At 38.7% G+C, this 24,355-nt stretch overlaps 1 protein-coding gene across 3 annotated transcripts in view; it reads left to right on the top strand.

Moving 5' to 3' along the window:
- The window catches only part of DOK7 (docking protein 7), a 63,138-nt gene that overhangs the window by 23,244 nt on the left and 15,539 nt on the right, over positions 1-24,355 (top strand). For all 3 annotated transcript variants that reach the window (XM_051616728.1, XM_051616727.1, XM_051616726.1), the window contains one exon: positions 1,266-2,140. In XM_051616728.1, coding sequence (XP_051472688.1) covers positions 1,266-2,140 — 875 coding nt within the window. The remainder of the gene's footprint in view (positions 1-1,265; positions 2,141-24,355) is intronic.

Genomic DNA, 24,355 nt, shown 5'->3' with positions numbered 1-24,355 from the left:
ACAGGAAAGTTCTGTTGTATGCTGAATCCTGCTGCATTTGTGCATGTGCAACTTCAAAAGAGCAACTTTGACATCTTAAGTACTTGAGTCACTCCAGCCTGTGAGATGAACTGACCTGTATAGCTCACATATCAGGGTGGAAGCAGATTTTTGTAGTAAAACCTGAGTCTCCTGTGCTTTGGTTATGAGTGTTGTTATTCTTGATCTTCATAGTGCATGTTCCTTCTGGAGTTATGTGTCAAAAGTAGAGTTGGTATCTAGCACTGGATTTGTAAAAGGGCCTGTGTCCTGAACTGCCATTTCAGTTATTTAATAGCAGAAGTTAGATCTTAAAAACATCTGCTTTGCTCTTTACGCTAAAGTCTACAAGCCTAAAACTGGCTCTGTAAGATACTCAAGAGCTTAATTATCTGCCTCTATACATGTCTGTGGCTACTCTAATCTTGACACTGCTGAGTAATGTGGTTTGTGCCTAAATTCCACAGAGACTTCTTGGGGTTTTTCTTAGCATATAACTGCTAGCCTGGACTAGATTAATGGAAAACAAAAAATTCTTGCAATCTGGGTTTAAACGTATCACGGAAGATCTTTTTGTACATAGATACGTAAACATTTTTGTAATACTAACATTCCCATTTTTGTTTTTTACAGTGATACATGGTTGCATTTGGTATGGGAATTATGGAGAAGTAAGGTGTAGGAGAGCTTGGAGGAGAGAACAGTACAGTCTGAAGTTTGATTTTTGTGGTTTCTTAACACTCATTTTTATGTCATTCAGATAAGATTGAAGTAGAGAAAAAAAAGAACAAATAACAATCATTTGGTTGACTCAATTCAAATAGAAACATGGGAATGTCCTATATGGCTTTGGGTTACAGTAACTAGGTTTTCTTCAGAGGATCCTCAGCTATTCTGAGCGTGGGACTTTGTGACTATTCCCTGTGATGTAAGATAGAATTACCTAAAATAAAACCGATTAACTGCACTCAAGTAAAATATGGTTAAAAAGGGGAGAACTTGGTGCATAAACTCTAAAAATTTAGCCCTGAATGCATTATGTTCCATAAGGCAATAGGGTTATGATAAGGTAACATAGTATTTGCATGGGGATAGGAGTTTTTGCAGGAATTCTGGCTTTCTGACAGAAGTTGCACTTAAAAGAAGCAGATGGAATCTCAGGGTCCTTTCTGTTGGTGCACAGTTACCATGCTTCAGTCTCCTGATTGTATTTTAAGCATAGTTTGATGCATTTTTCTCTTTTCTAGGAGATGATAGAAGTCTTTCAAGCTCATCTTCAGATACCAGCCACTCAGATGTTAGTGTTGGGAGCAGACTGACAATTTGGCCTGAGCAGTCTTCAGTCAGCACTTCTCAAGAGAGTCATGGACTGGCAGCTGCAAAGGGCATTCATCTTGGGGAAGAAAAAACACTTCCAGAAGGAGCACGTGGCACCACAAAACCACCTCCAAAGCCTCTCCGATCCAGACAGCTACAAGAAATAGGTCGTCAGAGTTCTTCTGACAGTGGAATAGCTACTGGTAGTCACTCTTCTTACTCTGGAAGCTTCTCTTCCTATGCTGGGAGCTTGGACATTTGCCATGGTGATGAGTTTGGATCATTGCTAAGCTTGCCATTGAACTTTCCTTCGGATCAGAGTTTATGTACTTGTCCTCACAGTGAGTCCCAGAGAAGTGTGGGATCAGAATATCAGGTTCCCAGCTCTCTCAGACATGTGTATGATACACCCAGGAGTTTGTTACAGGCAGCTTCTAAAGATGTGCAAGCAAAGAGTGCAGATTCCATGCTACCCAAGGACCAGGCCCTGCCACCTCAAGGTGCTAGTGACCCAAAACTGCTACTACCACACTTGGAAGCACGCAGGGTACCTGAGCACAGCCAGGACAGAGGAAGGCCTTCATCCTTACTCAGAGAAAGCAGCAAGGACTCAAGTGATGAGACATACATGGATTTTGTTTCGAGGTGGTCAGACATAAAACCACAAGGACGGGTGTCAGACTCCAAAAGTAGTGAGTTGTCACCATCTAGTGGGGCCTCAGCTGACCCCTATGACTCATGTAGCCCCCACCTTGGGATGAAAAGAGCTCTTTTTTCAGCTTGTCCAATCTGTGGTGGACTAAAGGTAAATACTTAACACTGAGCAGATGCTAAGAAGGCTTACTTAATGTAGCATGTTTAATTTAAAATTACTTAAGTTACAAGTCATAAAAACTATTATTTCCTTTATAATTTGATTTGGTAATAGCTTTTCTGTTTTTAATGCTTAAGCTGAGAGGCTTAGCACATAGTCTCCTCAAAATCTGTGCCTGATCAAGAAAACAATGAACAATATACGGCATCAATCATTAGCTTTAAATTGGCCAGTTTGGGATGTATGTGAGTGACTTACAGTGGCAGAGGCTGAAGCTTTACAGGCACATGAGGACAGAGGACTGAATTTGTCATGTAACAGTAGTTTAGCATGAGGGACATTGATGTATCTTACTGCTGGTATTTCAAAAGAGGAAAGAAAGGGACTCGAAATTTTATGTGCTGCTCGTGAGGTGACCACAGTACATTTTAAAATTTTATTTTATTGTTTTTCTTTTATTTATGATTGTAGTTTGAGCATGTCTTGCACAGGAAGCCAGATTAGCAAAGCGGCTCACTGGGGTAAGAGAAGATGTTCAAGTTAGCATGCCAATCTAGAGCAGATAATCTAATCCAGTATTATAGCTGACAAGTAACAGATGATTTATAGGAAGTGCACAAAAACTCATTAGTGATGTGCTACCAGGACAAGGTATTTGCAAGAAAAAATATTTTTAATCACCAATCACATAAAGACCTAAAAACTGATGCATGGAGATTCATACGCCTTTCTAGACATACCCAATATCTGTTGCTATGACTGATATTCCCAGAAGTTCTTTTTGAACACTTCTGAATTCTTGGCTTTTTATGGCAGCAAGCTTTAGTTGAATAATGTACATTGCATGGAGAAAATATTTCTGGTTTTACCAAATCTGGAGAAAACATTTTTGGTGAATGTGGTTGCTGAACTAGAAGAAGGTAAAGCTCTCTCGTGCTGGTGAGCTGTTGAAAGGCTGGGAAGGTTAAAGGGAGTGCTCAAATTAAGGAAGGTGTGAAGTAGGGATTCAGCAAGACAGCCTTTTGTTTGACGAATTGCCACTGAAGTGTACATGTTTTAATTGAGCATGTGGGTTTACATAAATAAGTGCTATGAAAAGAGCTTGAGTGTATAGTAAGTTATGAAAGAAAAATTAAAATGTTATAAACTTGAGGGGTTATTTTCTTCTCAAGAGGCATTTTATGCATGTGCATCATTGACTACCTTCATGTGTCTGAAAATTAGAAGATGTTGTCTGTCTGAGGTGCTTGTACAGCCTCTGTAGTAGCTTTGTCATGTCCTTGCAGCAACCAGGAGGTAGGGAGGCACTGGTGTGACTAAGGTTGTACCTACACTCATCATTAGGATCAGTGTTCTTCCAAGACTGTCCTTGACAGCTGTCAGCACCAAAGGCCCTCATTAGCCCTCTGGTCCAATTCTGAAAGCCTGGCTGGGTGCAAGGGCCTGAAATTCAGCCTCCCACTTCTTTCTGCAGTGAAGGCAGCAGCGTGCACAGCAGTGTATCTCCTGGCTTCCTGTGTCTGCTGCCTGTATTTGGAGAGAAGTTAGGGAAAATGCTCCTAGAAGAGCTCTGCTCTGGCATCAGAAAGCTCCAAGACGGCCTTGTTTAGGCAGTGAGGAAATAATTAAGGTAGTTAGCTCACATGGTCTAAACATTTCTGGATGGTCTGAATTGTCACTTTAGACATTCATTTTCCCTGGACATCTGTGGCAGATGGGAAGCTAAAAGTGATTATTCCATTGTATGTGTTCAAAGCCATTAAAGGCTAAATTCTGTCACTTCTTTAACTGGCTGTTGACTCCAACAACGTACACACATCTTTTATTGCAAAGTGCTGTCAGGCTTCATGGTGTTTCCAGTTGCCCTAATAATATCAGTTGGAAAGAATTTCAAGAATTGTCAATATTTAAACAAATTTATTGAGAGAAACACTAGGGCAATACTCTTCCTAACTCCTGCTTTAGCATGAGATGTGCACATATTCGCTTTTTTTTTCCCTACACATTTGTAAGCATTCAGGAAAGAAGTCTCATTAAATATAATTATTAATGGGTTTGTTTTTACTTTTGAAAGAAGAAAATAACCTTTTGATACATTATGTTGAACCGTTATTTCAGCAGTATTTAATGGACACCATCTTTGGCTTTTCTCATGATGAAGACAGTGAAAGCACAAATCCATGTGCTGTGACTAAAAACCAAAACCCTCTTATTCTTTGTGCTCTGAACTGAATGTGTTCAAGATGCAGTTAGGGCCAGGAGGGTTTGATTTGTGGATTAATGAAGACACCAGATTTTCACTTTTATTCAAATTCATGTTCAAAAAGCTTTAGTGTGTCAGTGTTTGGAGTTCCTCTGCCATTTAAAGTTAAGCTCTTAATTAAATTGTGTTGATGGTTTTTAAATGCCTACTGTTTTAAGTGAGTGAGTGACCTGAATAGAGGAAAGTCCATAGTAGTAATAAAGGTTATAAGCATTCACTTGTTTTCTGCCCTGTATGTAAACTTTAGCCAATTGAGGTTAGATTGGTGCATGTTGTCTGTGTTTGCTGGAGTTCAGCATTTCAAGAGTTGGAGACAGGTTGCAGGATGAAGACATGCATATGTGGGTGGCATGGTGGTGTTTATGATTGGGATTACACCTACTCCACTAATGACAAAGATGATGATGAACATAGGAATAACATACCCTGAGAAGGTGCCAAGGTTCAAACAGAAAATAGGGCAAGGAAGTCATTCTGTTTCACTCCAGATGAAGAATAGAACCAGCATGAAGAAAGTCACTAAATATTGTTTCTATTATTTCTGTATTGTATTTCACATTAGACATTGGGGATTAATAAGCAAGTGTGCAGGGTGTTTTGCTCTGTGTTGTATGTTATTGCAGTGTGCTCAAGATGTCCTTCACAAACTTCATCAGGTGTGCCTTTCCTATGTGATTTTTGCGTAGGTGATTTCAGTGCTATAGTTGATTGCAAAGATGAATTCTTTGTATATTATATTTTAAGCTCAGAATGCTGGATTCTTGTGGGATTTCTCAGTAAGCTGTAGAGATTTATTATTAGATTTATTACATTTTCAACTATTTAGCTAATACTAATTTGACAAATAGAATTTCACTGTACACTTGTTGCTCTGTAACTTCATTTGATGCTATAGTTTGAAAAATTGTCAACCTTTTTTATAGGGTGTCTTTTTTATTTATAGCACCGTTGTTTGTAAATTTTCTTAGAAGTCTGAAAAAATAAAATTATTTTCCAACTGGTTTTGTCCTTTTCCATCTGACAAGTACTGGTTTTAGTTTTGGTTTTCTTTTTGTCCCCTGACCTTCATCTTCTTGCAAGCTAAATTAATATGGAATGATTATGGCTGTCTCTTCACACTACTCGGTGTTATACTCAAATCACTGTTGACAGCTCAAAATGTGCCTATTAGTAGGAATGACTTTTATGTATTTCTAGCTATCCCTAAACTCATATTTATGTGAGTGGGAGTTCTTATGTATGTACAAATACAGACTTGCTTACTGCTTGGGTAGTTAACTGAGCATGATGAGAAAAGAAAGTGTCAATTTGTGTGTGTGGCTGTTGTCATCAATCTTGTATTGGTATTCAGCTGCCTATTTCAATTGATAATATAAAAATACCAAAGCTTCCTTGGAGACAATGGTGCCAAATTAGGAGCCAGTCTACTCAAATTCTCTGTGGGGTATTTATATAGTTCCTGCTACCACAGTAACTGAGTGCCTCAAACTTGGAATCTCCTAGCATATCTGTATGTCTGTAGGAAGCAGAAATAAGGGAATGCTGTGGTCATGATGCACAAAAGAGTTTAAGGATTTTGTCAGGTAGCAGGATCCACAGTGCTGAAGGACTAGGAACCCATCCTGACACAATTTAGTGAGCTTTGGTACCTGCTTTGGGGGGACGTGGATCTCTGTTCAAGTGGGGAGTTGCTTTGATTGGCTGATAGGAAATTGATGTCTTTTGGTCTGTTTTGTAGAAACTGCTTCATTTTGCATTACAACTTTAAGAGGAGGCACGTGCATGTCTGTGCTGTGACTCTTGCGCAGGCATTTGACTCTGTATTTAATCATGCAGCACCATGTCCCAGCAAGGCTTGTTAATCACATGCAATGTTCTGGGAGTGCAGCCTCTGGGTAGATCGAGAGCTGCTATGCATATCCATGCTTCCATTGAGCTCTGTAGACCAGGGAGAGACAAGCCTAGAGAGAAGCAAGGCTAGTGTGCCCTCAGGCAGAGAAGGGGCTTGAACTTTAAAGAAAAACTTGCCTTGTGGTCTGTGTTGTGGTCTTGCCTGGACTGATTTAACCTGGGTTGGGAATATAGCCTTGGTCTTCCAAATCCTGTCCAAAATCCTTAGCCCTGGATTTAACTGGTGTGTCTTCTTTCCTTGTAGACACTGCTTTTGAAAGTGGTAAAAGAGAAGGCCTGTAAGGTGTAAACTTGTGCAGTGAGAATTAAGAAACAGTGTTTTAGACTATATTGTCACATCCATATAACTGATAATGGTTTCCTTTTTTTTTTTTTTCTTTTAATCAGGCAATTTTCTAACATAATGAAATAGATGCTAAAGAAATCACAATATATAGTTATATACAACATTTGATGCAGCTGTTTTTTTTTTCTGTTGGAGCCATTACTTCTTTTTCAGTGAGGCTGAACACCTTATGTGTTTATCTTGTAGTGTGTTTATTTTCTTGCTTTCTCTGAAAGTACAGGAACACGGTTGTTAGGAGTTGCACACCTTTTACATCTCTTTTAAAAGAATTTAAAAAAAAAAATTTTTTACATTATTGACATGTGATGCTGTAACTTTTTATGCTTCCTCCCACCTTCAAAAAACCTACAGGCTGTCTAAATTTAGAGGAGGATGTGTTTGAGAAGGATGCACTTTTCATCCTCTGCAGCGTTATTTCTACATGTATTTCTTCTCTAATCTCAGAGCTCTGGGCAGTTAGGCAACACACACACTGTCCAAACTGTAACAAGGGACAGTTTGCACCTCAGAGGAACTTGGAAGTCAGTCATCAGTATTAATAACCAGTGTGTTTGTGAGGCTCTTGTATGCTTTGATGACCATGGATTCTGGGCACTGTTGACTTTTGGCATGAATCATAAAATTTGCATTTGTGATCTCTTACTTTAAGATTTAATTCCAATGGTTTTTCTTTAAGTCTTGACTGTGATAGATTAACCTTTGGTGAGATGCATCTTCCATAATCTGTATCACCACTAAATGAGGTGACTGTGCAGGACAATGACAATCTTTAAAAACACCAATTTCCCCACAACGTCTTTCTGAAATAAAGTAAGTCCATGATCTTTGCTGTCCTTGACAATGAAATGCAGTCATTTCTGGAGCTGGTTGTGCTGAGAAAATCACCGAGCACTGTGCAAATTGGACATTGGAGCAAAAGTTGAAATTGGCAAAGGAAAGGGACATCAAAGAGATGGATGTAGTGTCAGGCTTAGAGCTTGATTTGTTCTGTTTTCCTCTTTTGTAGTTTTAGCCAGGACCCCAGGTCTATCACAGAATTAACTTCCATTCTCTTACTGAGGTGCTGTTGGATCTGCTTATGCCCTGTGTCGAGTTGTTGCTTTTCAGCAGTTCACAGGGCAATGAAAATACTTTTTTCTTCTCAGTTTACCACTGTTATTTAGGACAGTATGATAATGCATCTTTACAGTAGGCTTCGCTCCCCAAATAATCAACTTACACAGCTTCATGTTACTTTGCTGTTGCTGGTAGGGACTCATGTATGTCACCTGGCTCTTCCAAAGTATTGCTTGGAGGTCACATAATAGTTCTGATTTGGGATTTGAGACATCACAGTAAAATAAACACAAGACATGCCAACCCTACCAGAACTGCTCAGAACTGACTGACTTTGAGAACTGTAGAAAGCTCTCTTACCTCTTATCTAAAAAACAATACTGAAGACACTCTCCATCTATCACGACAGAATCCCAACGGTGTTTGTGCTAAAATTAAGGGTTCTAATCTGAGTTCAGAATAATAAGAATTAAGCTCTCATCTTTTGGGATTGGGCAGTGAGTGGAACAGATAGCCTATGGTCTGTAATGGTGAAAGAAGTGCTCGCCACAGAAGCACTGGTAAGTGAAATAATAATAATGTCACAAGGAGAGAACATCTTTCCCACCTGAGGGAATGTAGGCAGTGTAGCTCAGCAGAATTAATTCTTCTGTATTAAATAGAAATGTTGCTGGGTTGCTTTTCTGTCAGAGAGCCAGTGAAGATATTTATAAACCAGAGTATTGACCTTTTATACCCATTGGAATGAACAAATGAAAAAACTACTTTCTCCCTTGCATCCAATCAAGCTGGAGAATAGCTTTTGTGATTGCTACTACTGATGGCTACTCCTTCCTCTGTTGGGAGCAATGGCTCTTCTGGAGAGAGAGAAAGAAATGTTTTGAAGGAGGAGTCGTCTTGACAATAAAAGCTGGAAAAAATTACTCCCTTTGGAATGTAGGGTTTGTGGGGTTTTTGGTTTTGATCCAGTTGTAAAGAAACTCATCAGATTGCTTGGAATGTGGTCAAAATGGAAAAATAGAAGGTTTCTTCCTGTCTTTTTTTTTTTTTTTTTCCCTAAATAGAAATCAATTTCTTTATGAAAAAAAAAATCTACAGAATCCTATAAAGTGTTAGCAGAGAATGTCTATCTTCATTTTCTGAAAGGGAAAAAGTAGAACTCACCTGCAGAGGAAGAAACAACAAAAATAAATTAGGAAAGCATGGGTTACATTGAGCTGAACTCCAAGGGAAGCAAGTCGCTCTAGTGGCAGCCCTGGATTAAGATTCCTAGGTTTGACTCCCATGTGGTTCATCTCTTCCTGCAAGATCATAAAGTCACTTACAAAAACCCCTCAATTCCTTGGCTTCTATTTCTGCAAAATGTCTGTAATGTCTGCCAACATCATAATTTTAAGATCACGGATTAAAGAAGGCTATGCAGAAAAGACTCTGCTTTGATTAACACTCACTGGTAGCAAAGTAATTGTGCAGCTCAGAAGGAACTGGCGACTGTCAGTAGGATAACAATCATTTGCATGAGATGTCTGGAGGGTTGACAGCAGCTCACTGTGAGTAGATGAGAGGACTGAAAATAGATGCTCAGTAGGGGTGCAACCTTTCCTAGCAATCCTTTTTGACAGAGCCACTTAAAGCTGGGAGTATGCAAGTTAGGAGGATGAAGTGTGTTCCAACAAAATGGCACAAACTGCGTAAATTTGTCCGCAGCCCATGACAAGACATATGACTGGAATTAGTTTTGGTAATTCAAGATGCCCAGTGTACTTATTACTTCAAGATATCTGTGGAAATACTTTCAGTCTGGTTGGTAATATCCCGTATGGATTTGTAATTGGGTTAGATCCTTAACGTTATCTGTTTTGTAGAGGTTGTGATGTTGGCAAATTCTCACAGTTTCTAACAACTGTACAAACATATGCCAGGTTATATTACTTGGTGCATAAAAAGCAAATGTCTTTTTTCTGAATATTGGCTTAGTAAATTTAATATGGTAACAACAGCTTCATACAGGTAACACAATTTTGGTGTTTGGTAGCAAGAAAATGGTAAATGTGGCAACAAATCCACTGAATAGAAAATTGTTTATTACCTGCATGACAAAAAAATAAACTGAAAACAACTTGAGGAATAAATCACTGGAGAATATTTCTGTGTTCAGAGCAGAATGAGTAATTCCCATAGGCAGGAGGGTTAGAAAATGTGGGTAAGCCATTCTGGTATAGAAGTGCTTGCCAAACAGTTTTCATGATGGGCTGTTCCAAAATTGCCTTGCGAGTTTATGTATTGCTTTCTGATGCATAGGTCTGAATGCTTCTGCTGAAATGGTAGGAAATGTGTCTGGAGAAGAAAAGATGGGCAATTCTGCACACAGTAGGGACTAGAAGAGTGGGGTTGATTGGATGTTCTGGACCTCAGGAAATACAGAAATCTGTACTAAACTTTAGTTGTCTAACGCAGGCTCCTGGCAGGAATTTGTGATGGCAAAATGCAGATGATGGTGTTTTGGACATGGTGTCACTTTAAATAGGAGGCAAATCCCAGGGGGTGCAAGAGAGGTAAGAAGCTTGAGATTTGGACTGATCTGGGAACTTTGTGTCATGATTTTATTATTGTGCCTCTGACCAGCTTACCTCAGGCTACCAAGTTGTATAATATCTATATCTGGATAATGTTTACCTAACCCTGTTGTCAGGGTTGGTAAAATGATGTTTCTACAGTACTTTGGGTGTGGACAATTCTATCCAAGTGCTAAAGCTGATGATAAATGTGGTGTTTTCCAGACTGCGGTGAGTGGAAGTTGTTTGCCTTTTAAGTGAACTGTGGACAGAAAGGGAACACATTAACAAGAGTTATTAAAGGACAAAGTCAACTTGCCAGGGTGGAGTAGCTGCTCTACAATTATGGGAGTTTTTTTGATGTTTTTTTAAATGCTGAGAAGTCTATCAGTAGTTTTTATAACTTGAAATACTTCAATGCTTTTTCCTATTTAGTGAAAGGTCACAGAGCAGTGGCACTGGATACATTATTTCAACAGATTTTTTTTTTTTTAGGTGTGAAGTTGACCTTGAAGTATGGTATATTTCTAGAACTGCAGTTCCTGTAAAGAAGTCAGTAATGTAGGAATCTTTACACAGTAGATCCAGAAAGGCTACAACTGAGGACATGGCAGTTGCAAATCAGTTCTTTCTAAGGATGGGATTAGCTGGAGGGTTGAGGAATTTTTTAGCATTTAGAAAGAACCAAAACATCAAGAACATGTTTGAGGATATGACTGACATTCAAGCCTAGTTATAATAATGGAGAAACAAAAGAAAAACATAATTTTATTATGTTTTCTTCAGGTATTCTTCAATTCTTATGGAGAGGCATATTGCATCAAATATAATTCTGTGATTTTTTTAATGCAATTTTTTTTTTTTTGAGGTAAAAAACCATTTTGTGTAAAACTCTGAGATCTTCCCAGTAAGAGGTGTGAGAGCAGCTAATAACCACAGGGAACTTCTGGAGTAGTTCAAGCTGAGGATTTGCAGTTAAGTATTTCAGCTAGTCAGTTGTTCATCTTAAATTGGTGCTGGCTAAACTCAGCTGAAAATGTAGGAGCTCTGGGTCAGAACCATGTTATCACAATCAAAGCTTGAAATTATTGTGACTGAGCAGCTGAACAAATCTTTTTTATGGTGTAAAAAATGCCCTTTATCCCACTTTTTACTAGTTGTGTACAGCTGTAACCGCTCCATTCCTAAATGACATTGTGGAGGGAAGGGCCTCCCTGCTAGTGTAGTAGTATACTGACAGTTGAAGGGTCCCTTGAAAAATATTATTTGATTCAGGAGTAATTCAAACCATGGGTGTAGGACAGACGTGAGGAAAAATGTTATGTGGAGCTACTGTTGCTTTTCCATCCGCTTTGCTCCAACTCTAGTAAAATTTGATGCTTCAATTATCTGTAACAACATGTAATTTTTGTGCGTGTGTAAAAGTTAGACTGAGCTTCCTGGGGTGGGATGGGGATGTTAAGATCAAAACAAGTGACTGTTAATGTGATCCATGTGATAAATGACAGCCAGGATGGGGGGAGTGAATACCAGAGTCTTACAAACAGGTTCTAGGCTGCAGTAAAGTGCCTTTACTGCATACAAGCTCTGCTTCTATGTCTTCCTTGGCCTCATCTTTCATGTATTTTCATGTTTCCTTCCCTAAAGCAGGCTAGGTGGAAGAAAGCATTCCTTGAGACTTTCTCTGAAGCAGCTCAATCCCACGAGTCCAAAGGATAGATAGAAAAGGGACTTTAAAGTTCACTTTGTGTTCCTAAGTCTTGTCACATGAGGATATCGGGCTATTCACAGTATAAACTGCAGAAGCCAGCTGTCAGTCAACTGAAATGACTGTTTCAACAGCTGGGAATCAGTGGGACATGAACTCTGGCTGTGTTCCCTCTCCACTAGCCACATCCTCTGCAGAAGTCTGGATTCTGTGGAATCCTCTGCTAATTCAATGCTGATTGGAAGCAATTTTGAATGTACAAGAAATTTGAGCGTGGAAAATATTAAGGAAATATAAACCTTTTCCAGATCTGGTTTATTACAAGGACAGAGAAGTGCTAAGTGGGCTATATCAGGGCTAGTAACTGTATACTTGAATCCTCTGTAGCACGAGGAAAACATTTCCAGATGAAGTTTGCCAATTCTTCTCATTCCTTGAGACACAAAGTCAAGCTGAACACATGTGCTATGGAGATAAGTGCAATAGAAAGCTTTGGAAAACTACAGAAGAAATTATACCTAATAATTTATAGAAGTTCTCTCTGATACAGAAGAAGGCTGGGAGCAGCCCCCATGCATAGTTAGGGATCTGTAGCCTTTGAAGCTGTGCAGCTTAATAATAGTTTCATTACCTTTGACAAACCATAATTTCAGTGATGGGCTGGGGATCAAGGAAAATACTTGTCTTAATTTTACTATTTTAAGCTCTCTCTCCCTTATTTGTCCTTCTAGTTCCATCTATTTCTTTCTAATGATGATCACTGATTACCTTGTGTAATAATCTTTTTCTGGGAGAAGTTGACTAACCTTAGCTGTAAATGTGAGATTGAAAAAAAGAAGGAAAATGAATGTGAAGATGATATTGCAAGGCTTTCATTTTTATTCTTCGCAGCCTCGTAATTAAGCCCACTCTAGTTCTCTCTGTCTGTGGAGCAGGATGCATAGGTTATAACAAGGATTCTTTCCTTCATGTCTTTGTGTGGAATGGGCTGGAAGGAAGGAATCAAATAACTAGTCTAATGTAAATTGGCATAACTTCATCAGCTGCAAAACATGCCCAAGTGTATTTTTAGTGCAAGGACAAGCTAAGCTATCACTGAAGAACAACGCAGGAGAAGGAACAGACTTTTCATAGGGCAGTCTGTAGGTGAAGGTTTCAAAATGGTAATTACAGCTTAACATAAACTTTCCACATATCTAAGAATCTGTAGAGGCAGGTTTAATTTGTCTCTAACATCTGAGATTCCCCTTTGCCAGCTTTTGAAATATTTCCACATTTGAGCCCTTTACTGTTTCTCACTGTGGTGTTCTGCATTAGCAAAAATTTTCCCTTCATGAAAAGATGACTTGGATTTAAAGTCTTGTTTGAAGCAGAAAACCTGAGTAAAAGGGATACTTTGTGCAATTTTCTATAGTTGCTGGAATTAATTTTCTATTAATCAGGAAGTTTTTGGTAAGAGTAGTTGTGGTAAGTTAGGATTCTTCTTACAGTAGAGCAGCGTAAGAGCTGTTTGTCATTGAAAACTGTATAATGTCTCTTATGCATGTTGGTTGAAGCTCATCCCCTTTTCTCATGGAAGAAGGAATGACTCAGTGTCAAGAAATTAATGGATTATTAGTCCTTTTGTTTTACGTGTCTCTTCTGGTGTAAATTTGCCATAAATCACTCCTTTGCCAATCAAGAGAGCAAGTATATCTGAATCCCTGTGTGAATACGTGTGTGCATGTGTATATCTTAATGATTATCCATTTATTTTCAGTCTCTCCAAGCTTCCTGCTAAACTGTACCTTTGTATTGAATTTTAAAGTCTTGACATGGGCTAAGGCTCCTATTGCAGCAGAAATCTGTTGTCTCTACTGGGATGTGCAATTCTAAGAAAATGTAGAACAACACTTCCCTTATGTCAAGCCCTCCTAATTTCACAGGTATTTCTGGAGTACCGAGGTGTTCAGTGGTGGCACAGTTGGTTTTGTGAACTAGAAAATACAAAAGAAATGGATCACATGAGATGTTTCATCCAGTCTGTGCACCTCTTACCTCTTCTGCTTCTTTTACATGCTGAGCAAGTCTGCTGTTATTCATACATGTTTGGGCCCAATCTAAGCCTTATGTTCAGTGGTGCAGTGGTTTTGCTGGAGTCTCTACCTTGAGTGGTTTTCACTTGGTGCAGAATCAGTTCAAAAGAACAGATCTGTTGTACAAGGAAGCTCAGACTAGCAAATGTGGGGAAACTGAGTGTTCTTATAGTAGTGTAATGCTACCCCCTGTTGGAAATTGGAATATATGGAATATAAACAGGAATGCATGGAATTTAAGCCTTTTTGACTTTGTGTACGTGACTTTGTTGCTGTTACACTGGATAGGACTTCAGAAGTGCCAGTCTTTATTTAAAAAAAAAAAAAGAAGACAGACTTTTTTTGGCATAAATAGAACAGATGTTTTTTTGCCCTAGTTACTATGGAACTGAATTAAGTTTAAAATAATCTTTTTTTCATGTTGAAATACAGCTGTAGGCACAGATGCCTGCAATTTTGCTCTCATTCTGTAAGACTACAAATATATGCAACTTATATTTACTATTGATTTTTATTGTTTAGAAACATCTTTCTATTATTACTGCTTCTAAAAGAGGAACACATTCCGTCTTCCTGTGTGGCTAAAGCTGTTGTATGCATGGTTGTGCTGCATTATGAATAACAGCACTTACATTCACCTGTGCAAATGTGAATGGTTAAAGCAATGCTGTGGGTGCCCTGCTGAGCCTTTAGCTGTCAGGACAAATGTGTCTCTGAACTCTTCTGCTTAAGCATTACAGGTGGAGTTTGTTTGTCTTTGGAAATGTGGTTTAATTAACAAGAGCCTAGCTGAACAAGGCTCTGAAAAAAGGGAAAAGGGAATGTAATGTTGCTATGAAAACATCTCTAAAAACAGTTGACAACACCATCTTGAATTAGAAAATCTGCTGCTTGTCTTATATCTAAATTAAAAATTGTTCATTTTTATAAAACTCCAGAACAGAACTTCTGCTACTGTAAATCATGACAGCTCAACTGAGGAGTTAGGGGGAAGGCAATGTATCTGATTTTTATTACCTGAAGGAATTGTCTATCTGTATTTTGGCCCTAGGAATATAGGACACACTGAACTTAGATTGTGCTCTGGATCTTAGACCTCCGTATTTCTGAGGTGTAATCTCATGCTTAGAGAAAAAGAAGTTATAATTTCTGAGTTCATTGTATTTAATGGTCTATTTTAATGGCAACTGCAAGGAGTCTTTCGTGTCCTGAATGGCAGAATAATTGTTATAAGATACATCTGGTGAAAGATGAGGCAGTGGAGGCTTTTGTTAGTATCTTTTATTATGTATCTAGCATCAATTCACAGGTGTGTTTGTTCAGGATTCTGTGCTCTGAAATCAGGAGATGCTATGCTCCAGTTGTCATGTTTGATGAATATACCCAATGACATTTGCATATGGTGGTTTTATTTTTCATGAGGAATTGTTTTTAGTTCCTGCCTTCTAACTCATGCACCAATTATGGCCATGTTTATCAAATACATTGAATTAAAATTGGTTGCAGAGGCAATTTGCTATATCCGGCTTAGCCACTTCTGGCTGGCTGAATTTCTCAGCCTAGTCCTGCCTCCTGCTAGGAAAGTCCTCCTGTACCATGAACTAGGGGTGAAATGTCTTCTCATGGTGCTCCAGTGTTTCTGTGCTTTGAGGTCTGTCAGGAAGCTTAGATGAGAACATCTATTCACCAATATTCATAATCATTAGTGCCCACCTTCTCATTTGAGTAGCTTATACAGATCTGCCTAGAGTGTTTGCTACTGCCATGTCTCTCTCTATGCAGCTTGTCCCTGTCCTCACAAAACCTCCATGAAATAATGAAGTGCTTCCACCTTTATAGAAACCAATATTTAGTAATCTTGTTTGATCTGGAACCGTCATAGCCATTTCTTTAAGATCAGTGAGAAACTCAAACCTAATGAAATTAGTTTAAAAATGTTAAGATAAACCCAAAATCTGTATTTGAGGGAGGTGGCAGAATGTCTTAATTTTATTTATGTTTTCTGAGTTGTGGTTTGGGGCAGTTCTCTGTAACCACAAGCTGTCTAAGCTGATACTGGTGTTAGGACAATTTATGAGGGTCTGGTGTTGTGGGCCTTCAGACTTTGCTGTCTACTTGGAGTGAGTGTTATTGCTGTGGGCCAGCTGTACATGCTCTTGACTTTGTTTTTTGTCTAGCAAGTATGCAAGGCTGACTTGTAGTAGTGCCTGGAAACAGACACAAACTTCAGTGATGTGTTTACAGCAGATACTTTATATGCCTTGGATGGTATTGCACAGCTGTTTCCTCTAGAATTCTGTCTGAATGCTTTTGTATGTAATGAGATATGTATGTAATTGATGTTAAAAGGTTATTATTTAGGTTGAAAAGTTAAACTCCTCACTGTTGAGGAATTGACAGATTTACAGTTGCTTGTGCCATCCTGATTTTACGCCCACATGTGACCCTCCTGTGCAGTGAACAAGGCAGATGTCCCATGGAAAAAAATGATATGTGACCATGTAATTGTGTTAAAGTCCAGTTGTTCAGCACACTCCTAGTGTGACTCTTTGGTATATAGTAGTTCTAGGTCCTTTTTTGAAAACCAAAAGACGAGAGCAAATCATGTTCCTTGTTGCTGTGTCATCTTCCCCGTGCACATACGTTATCAGTAGCAGAGCTTGAAATTTGACCCTTCAGCTTTGACACCAAGACTTCTACCATCTGAATTTCAGCTGGCGATGGCTTTTATCTCAGTGTGGGAGCTGGGCAGCTGGATCCAGGTACTGGCTTTTGTGGTAACAGTGGCAGAGGACTCAGGCCAGATTTTCTTTCTCTCCCTTGAGTGAACAGTTTCAGGGTGTGCTAAGGGGAAGGCATGTCATGTTTGGAGCTAATGGTCATGTTCTGATGGCAAGGGTCATATTCTGGATGGGGTGACAAATGACTCATGGTTGCAGGTAGCTGGGAAGCTCACAGCAAGAAGCAGAAGGCCTCTTTAATTAGAAGCACATCAGAATCACAGCTGAAGAGTTCCTCTGTAAAAACCTGAGAAAGGATGGGTTCGCCAATCTGGACTAGAACTAAAAAATACTGTATATTCTTCCTCATCTCTTGTCATTTAAACACCTGTTACTTGTAGATGAGTTGAGCTGATTATCCCACAGGTTTTAGGAGGTGTATTTTAATGTGACACACAGCATGGTTTGCCAGTGCCACTGAAATTGCCAGCTTCATGCTTCAGAAAATAGCTGATGTTTGGGCTTGGCTGAGCAAAGCGAGATGTTTCTGAACTGACTTCAGCAATCTTTCTGTAAGCCAGCAGTTGGCTTGTGACAGATGAAGCTGAGTAATCAGAAGTTTGTGGCTGAAATTGGAGCCCTGAACCTGAAGCATGTCATGGACAGCAGTCTCTGTTTCATTTGGAGTTGTAGTGAAGGGTCCTAGAATTCAATTACTTTGAATCTTTTGTTCAGAACCTGATCAACTGCTGGGCATTGTGAAACAGCCCATTAAATCAGATGAACTTTAGAGGTTGCTCCACGTGTCTGTATTTATTAACCTTCCCTGGGAAATTTTTTTCCTTTGGCAGCCTAGGCATTCCGGTTTTAAAGTTGTCTGGTGATTTGCTCCAAGAATAAGTCATAGTCGTAATCCTCCTGAGGAAAGTACTTAAACTGTCAGTTTCTCTAGGGACTGGTTTCTTCTTGCTGAAATATCTGAACTTTGCAGAACTTCCAACATGTTCAAGACTTTTCCATTTACTAAAAGCAATTGACACTTTCCCAATTGTTATGCTAATTTCAAAATTTTCTCATTGCGTCCTTTGCTCCTTTGTGAAGTTGCTGACAGTTCAAGATATTATTGTCATAAACTATGTAACTGTAAAGTGCTGCCTCCCTCTAGTTACAAACTATATGAAGCAATCAAGAGGGATTGTCTTGAAGGGCCACCAGCTATAGACAGCAGGCATGAGAGTGTTAGTTCTTTGTTAGAGAAGTTTGCTTCAGTTTCTGCTTTTCAGGGAGCATCTGCTGCATTTTGAGTCATGATTTTGATATTTTTCTCTTCAAAAGCTGAATATTTTTAATGGTCTTGATACTGCTCAACAGTTATAAAATAAAGGAAGAGAGAGGAGAAAAAAAATCTAGATTGTATTCTCTGTTAAAATTAAGCAGCTGACCAATGTTGCAATCCATCCTCTCTTTATGAGTTAATTTTTGGTTTATGCTGAATAAAAGTCTCACAGTGCAAACGACTGCTTCTATTACTGTTGAGTATAAATTCCAAACAACTGCTTTTATAACTGTTGAGTATAAATTCCTCTTTCATAACAAGAAGAATCTAGGAGCCTCTCATTTATGCAGAGCCTTTCTTCTTCCAGTCTGAGGACCCAGATTGGGGCAAAAATTCATACACGTGCTTAGATTAAAGCAAATGGCACCTAAAAATCATAGAATGGTTTGGCTTGGAAGGGACCTTTGAAGGTCATCTAGTCCAACCCCCCAGCAATGAGCAGGGGCATTTTCATCCAGACCAGCTTGCTCAGAGCCCCATCTAACCTGACCTTGAGTGTTTCCAGGTGTGAAGCATCTACCACCTCTCTGGGCAACCTATGCCAGTGTTTCACCACTGTCATTGTAAAAACAGTTTTTCCTTTCCCCTTGCCCTATCGCAACAGGCCCTACTAAAAAGTCTGTCCCCGTCTTTCTTATGAGCCTCCTTTCAGGATTGCAAGGCTGCAATAAGGTCTTCCCAGAGCCTTCCTTTCTCCAGGCTGAACAGCCCCAACTCATTCAGCCATTCCTCATAGGAGTTCCGTTCCTCTGATCAATTTTGTGGCCCTCCTTTGTACTAGTTCCAACAGATCCATGTTTTTCCTGCACACAAAACTGTAACTATTACCAAGTTCAGAATAATGGACCTATAAGAAGTTGCCAAACTTAGATGAGCTGAAAGAAGAGCTTTATTTCAGAAGACACACAAAGGGAATAACATAAGCTGTGACTGATGGGGTGTGTCTGAAATGTTGACAGTTATCAGGCAAATGGCATTTCATTCCTCATGCCAGTGCTCAGCTCAGCATTACAATCTACAGAAGCTGATCTCCTTTTTCTTGGAAGTGTGGTTTCCTCCTTTTTAGGAGGAAAAATATGAAACAAAAATATTTTTTCTTTGAAAAGATTTGCTTAGTATGGAACAGCTATCCATGAGTTCCTAGCCTTAGAGCCAGCAATGGGAGGTATTAGTCTTAAGACAGTATTTTCTTTCATTTATTTTTTTCTGTCTATCTGACTCCTGGCTCCTTTTTTACACCATGGAGATGAGCTTAAAAAGCAGTTGTGATGCCTCTGGTCACTATGAACATGAAGGAAACAGAAGGAAATTGTTCAGTACAGTAATTTTTACTCTGTGCTTTGGACCTTCTAGTGAAAGACCTGAACTTTGGGGCTAATCTCATATCCAAAACTGAAAGTCCTGTTAGCAGAATTGGGTATGTAGTGATTTGAGTATATAAAGAAAGCAGACATACTGTTCTTTATGTGGGATAGCATTTGTGCCTGGTAATTTTTTAAAAGATGAACTGATCTGGTCAATCATACATTTAATGAAACTTCACATGAATGAAACTTTGAATGAAACAAACCAAAATGTTAAAAGAAAAATAAAGGGGAAGGAAAGACAAAGATACACAGGGGGGGAAATCCCATTTTGGCTGTAAAAAGGGTTATGGTGTGGTGAGTATTTGCACACACAGAAGTAAACACCAGGGCTTAGGTTCTGTTTAGCTGCTTAGGGCAACAGACCTAATCTATGAATAATGATCCAGCATATCAAACTAGTGGGTTCTTCTAAACTCTGTCGTTGAACCCTACCCAAGATATTTGGAAGGAGAACATAAAAAACGAATGTCATCTGGCAGCAGCCAGATCACTACCAGAGTTAAAATAGCCCTGGGTATGTAGTTCATGATGTGTGATATGCAAGTGGTGCATATTTCCTTACTGGGGTTGATGTAGTGGGGAGGTTGTTGGAACTAACAACCAAGCATCATATAATTCAGCACTCAGCTGTTAGGTCATAGATAAAAGAATCTACGTTGAAAAGATAGTTGACTTATATTTGTGAGTAATATCATGGAATATGCAGGATTTAAATATTGTCTGAATATCATAGCAGGCATAACAAAGGCATATTATTCGAGTGAGGTCACTTACCCCTTTTTTTCCGTGCAATCATATGATAGGTTGAGATACGTAATGTACTTTGCATTTGAAACCCATGCATTTACATTTGTACATTATGCCATAATAATTTAAAAAGTTTCTCCTACAGACAAAAACATGTTTTGTCTGAGTTTTGTAGAATTAAAAAAGATTTTCAGTCTCTGATACCATTATTTCTACTAAGTTGCCTTAGTGGTAGCCACTGTAACTTTGTGAAGTCTCTCTCTTACAACAGGTTGCAACAGGAGGCCTCAGAGTTGCAGAAACAATAGAATATGATACATTGCAATAGAAATGAAGACAACAATCTTATAGTCTGGAATAATTCCAACCCCTGACATTCTTTGATCTCAGACTCATTTTTTAATCTAATCACATCTGATGCTTTTAGCTATTTGTTGTCTTTAATCTATTCATTATAATGTCAATGGTATTTTATCAGTGTCCCACATCTAATGTAATTTTACACATTTAACTTTTATTTGACTTTCTGCATTTTTCTTTATCACATATAATCTAATCTTCTAATAAGGACTTTGAAAATATGTTTGATATTATTGTCAATTTTTGATATTATTCTCAATTTTCTAATCTTACCTAATTTGTACATTTTTATGAAAAACTTCTTAGAAATTATTTTCTAAGGGTGGCTAAGAGTTCCAGGCATGAAATAAGGCTCCATCATTGAACAAATTGTGCTTATATTAACAAAATGATCTCTCTTTAATTTTTCAGTTATTTCTATGTCATATACAATGTGTAGAATCATAGAATCATCAAAGTTGGAAAAAACCTCCGAGATCATCAAGTCCCAGCTTCTGCCCTACAACCCTTAACCACTAAACCACCAAAACACCACGTTCACCTGCTTTTGTAACACTTCCAGGGATGGTGCCTCCATCACCTCTCTGAGCAGCCTGTTCCAATGCCTCACCAGTCTTTCTGTGAAGCAATTCTTCCTAATATCAATCTGAACTACCCCTGCCACAGCTTCAGGCCATTTCCTCTGGTCCTATTGTTTTCCACTTGGGAGAAGAGGCCAACTCACTACAACCTCCTTTGAGGTAGCTGTAGAGAGCAATGAGGTCTCCCCTCAGCCTCCTCTTCTCCAGGCTGAACAGCCTCAGCTCCCTCAGCCTCTCCTCATAAGACCTGTTCTCCAGACTCCTAATCAGCCTAGTTTTCCTTTTAAATAAAAGGCAAAAGGTGGTTTGAATTCTCACTCACATTCAGTGATCAGAAAGCCCTGCTGATTGATATTTACTTACATTAGCCAGCAAATCACCAAAAAAAGTTTCTGCAGCTGAAGTGTTTTTAACAGTTGGGCATTGCTGACTTCTTAATCCCCATCCTTGCAGAAGTGCTATACTTGTGCAACACTAAGGAGGGAAAACAGCACAACTTAATTTGCAAGTACATCAAGTAGTTACAACTTGACTTTGCAGGGGCAGCTGTTCAGCAGGTAAGAGTGTATGCTGCCTTGCCAGTAAGAACTTTACAGTAAGGTGAGGAGAAAACAAATCACTATAATAACATTTAGATTATTCTTGGTTTCTTTGCATTACTGTTGCTTGTAACATCCTTAATGATGAAAGAGGACTCCTCTCTGGGAGATTATGTATAAACAAGGAACCAAAGTGCCATTCTTTCTTCAAGGAGCCTTTAATCTCTGTTCAGGTTTTCTGCCTTCAAGACTTGATTTCTATCCATGCTTTTGCCATCATTTAGGATATTCTGATGTGTAATGCATCTATGGAAAGAGGGTTAAAAATATTTTTCTGACTTGCTGTCTAGTTTCATGCATCAAGCCCAAGCCCTGAATGACAGCAAGGCTGTGCAGGTTAATGAATCTAGAGGTGAAGATGAGGAAGATAAAGAATTATTTTTTTTCCCTTCTCAAAACAGTTTTTTGATTGACTTTGTGAACTAAGTATCATGCAGCCATCCCATCCATATCCCACAAGTGACAAAAAAAGGCTCCATTTTCAAAAGCAAAGTAGTTGCCAGAAAGTTGTGAGATCCTTTTTCATTAGCAAGATTTGACTTCTATGCATTTCAGCACTGCAGGCTGCTGCTTGCTGTGCCGTGAAGTGAGCTAGCTGATAGTGCCTTCAGAGGCAGCATCATCTGCTGTCCCTGCACAGACATGACCAAAGTCAGGGAAATGATTTTTTTTTAATATCTGTGCTAGTAAACCCCTAATAAATTACTGGGGGCAGGAAAAAGCCCAATTTTTTAAAGTCTGCTATAAATAATAGTGACAAAAAATTAATATAAATTCCATTGTAACTGAAAAATATTTGTATCTAATTAATATAAATTCCATTGTAACTGAAAAATATTTGTATCTAATTAATAGAAATTCCATTGTAACTGAAAAATATTTGTATCTAAATAAAGTCCTCTGTCCTTTATCTGTGGGGGTAATTCTTCATATTACCCAAATGAAAGCAGCAGCTTCTGTGGTGGCCCATGGTAACTATAGAAACAAATAACAGACACTATGGTTAAATTAATAAGATGTTCATTTTCTGAAATGCTGTGGTACGTTATTTCTATTAATTAATTAAATGTTGGCCAGGTTTCTGATTTCTTCCCCTTGCCTTCTACTCTAAACAGTTGATCAAATCCAGTGTCTCATATATTATACTATACAAGTAGCATAAAAGCTCAAGTAAATACTGAAGCTCTAGATTCTTCATTTGCAGTAGCATCAGGCAGAAACATCCTGTGTGGCAGGTGTTATTCCACTGTTCCAAGTTGTTCTGTATTGTAGATTTCAAAACTGTATTTAAAAAAAAAAAGTTACGCCCCCCCATTGGTCCCACTAAGCTCTTCTAATGTATATTTTATTGGCTGAAACAGAAGCAGTGTAATATTTTCTAATGTTTTTCTTATTCATGGCAAGGTTCATCAAAACCAAAAAGAAAGTTGGATCTAATTGCTAGCTCTGAGTTTTTCCTGATGCTCACATGGAATGAGCTCTGTGTCCTAACATGTTTGCCTTATGAAAATGTTAGTATGGTTAGGAATTACTATGACTTGAACTTCTACATGGAGGATAAGTAAATAATCCATTCTTTTTCCTATTGAGTAATTTTAGGAAGTCAGTGCTGTATCTGTAGATGTCAACTTCTAATCGCAACTGTAAAGCCACCACTTTGTAAGAAAGCATAGGAAACTGAGAGTTATCACAGGTCACAAGTCTGTGCATTTTGGTGGGGAAAATTACTGTCAGGTATTAATATAAAATGGAATTTTGTTGCTTTGGATTTAAGCAATGTTATCACTCAGCTCCAGTAATTATATAGTGTTCTTCCACTTCAAAGTCCAGAAGACAAATTTATTTATGAAAAAGAATGGATTGTCATGATGAATTCTTCTTCTCACCAAGACCACGGAAATGAGAGCTCTCTTTGGCAGGGTGGTGGTCAGCAGTACAGACCAGACTGACTTCACGCTCTACATTGATGCTGCTGGGCAGGAGCACCCTTGATATTAGAACTGCCAGAGTGTCCTCCAGGTCGGTTTGAATGACATAAGCAGAATAGCTGAGGAGAATCCTGGTGTGCAGGAATGTTTTGGAACACTCTTATTTGTGAATGGGTGCTGGTATGCCTGACTGCTTTGATGTGCTCCAGCTGTCCTTGTACCACCATGCTATGAACAATGTGAAGCATCTGACATGGTAAAAAGCTTTTCTAGAAAGGCCTGGATGCCACGGATGGTATTTGTAGGCACTCTGAAATTCAGTTTAAGCTCTAGAATCAAGTATATTGGTCTTACAAGGCTGAGTCAGAAGCACAGCAGGCTTTGGTCTGCTTGCAGCACCTACCATTTTTAGAAAATACAGACATTGCCTTATTTTATGTGTGTTAATCCTGTTGTTTGGATGTGATATCATCTTCCTCTGGGTATAAATAATTTTTTTTTTGCTTTTTGTTGTTTAATTGAGGGCTGATTCAATAGTGCTAAGCTTCACCATGCCTGTTACATTTGTTGCAAAGCACCTCAAGCCAAGTTAGTTATCCTTTACTAAGGTACACAAAGGTTTTGTAACTAACACGTTTTGAACACCTTCAGATC

The sequence above is a fragment of the Apus apus genome, chromosome 4 (assembly GCF_020740795.1).
Source record: "Apus apus isolate bApuApu2 chromosome 4, bApuApu2.pri.cur, whole genome shotgun sequence".
NCBI classification, from domain to species: Eukaryota; Metazoa; Chordata; class Aves; order Apodiformes; family Apodidae; genus Apus; species Apus apus.
Note: the sequence above shows the minus strand (reverse complement) of the source record. Positions and strands in the feature narration are given on the sequence as shown.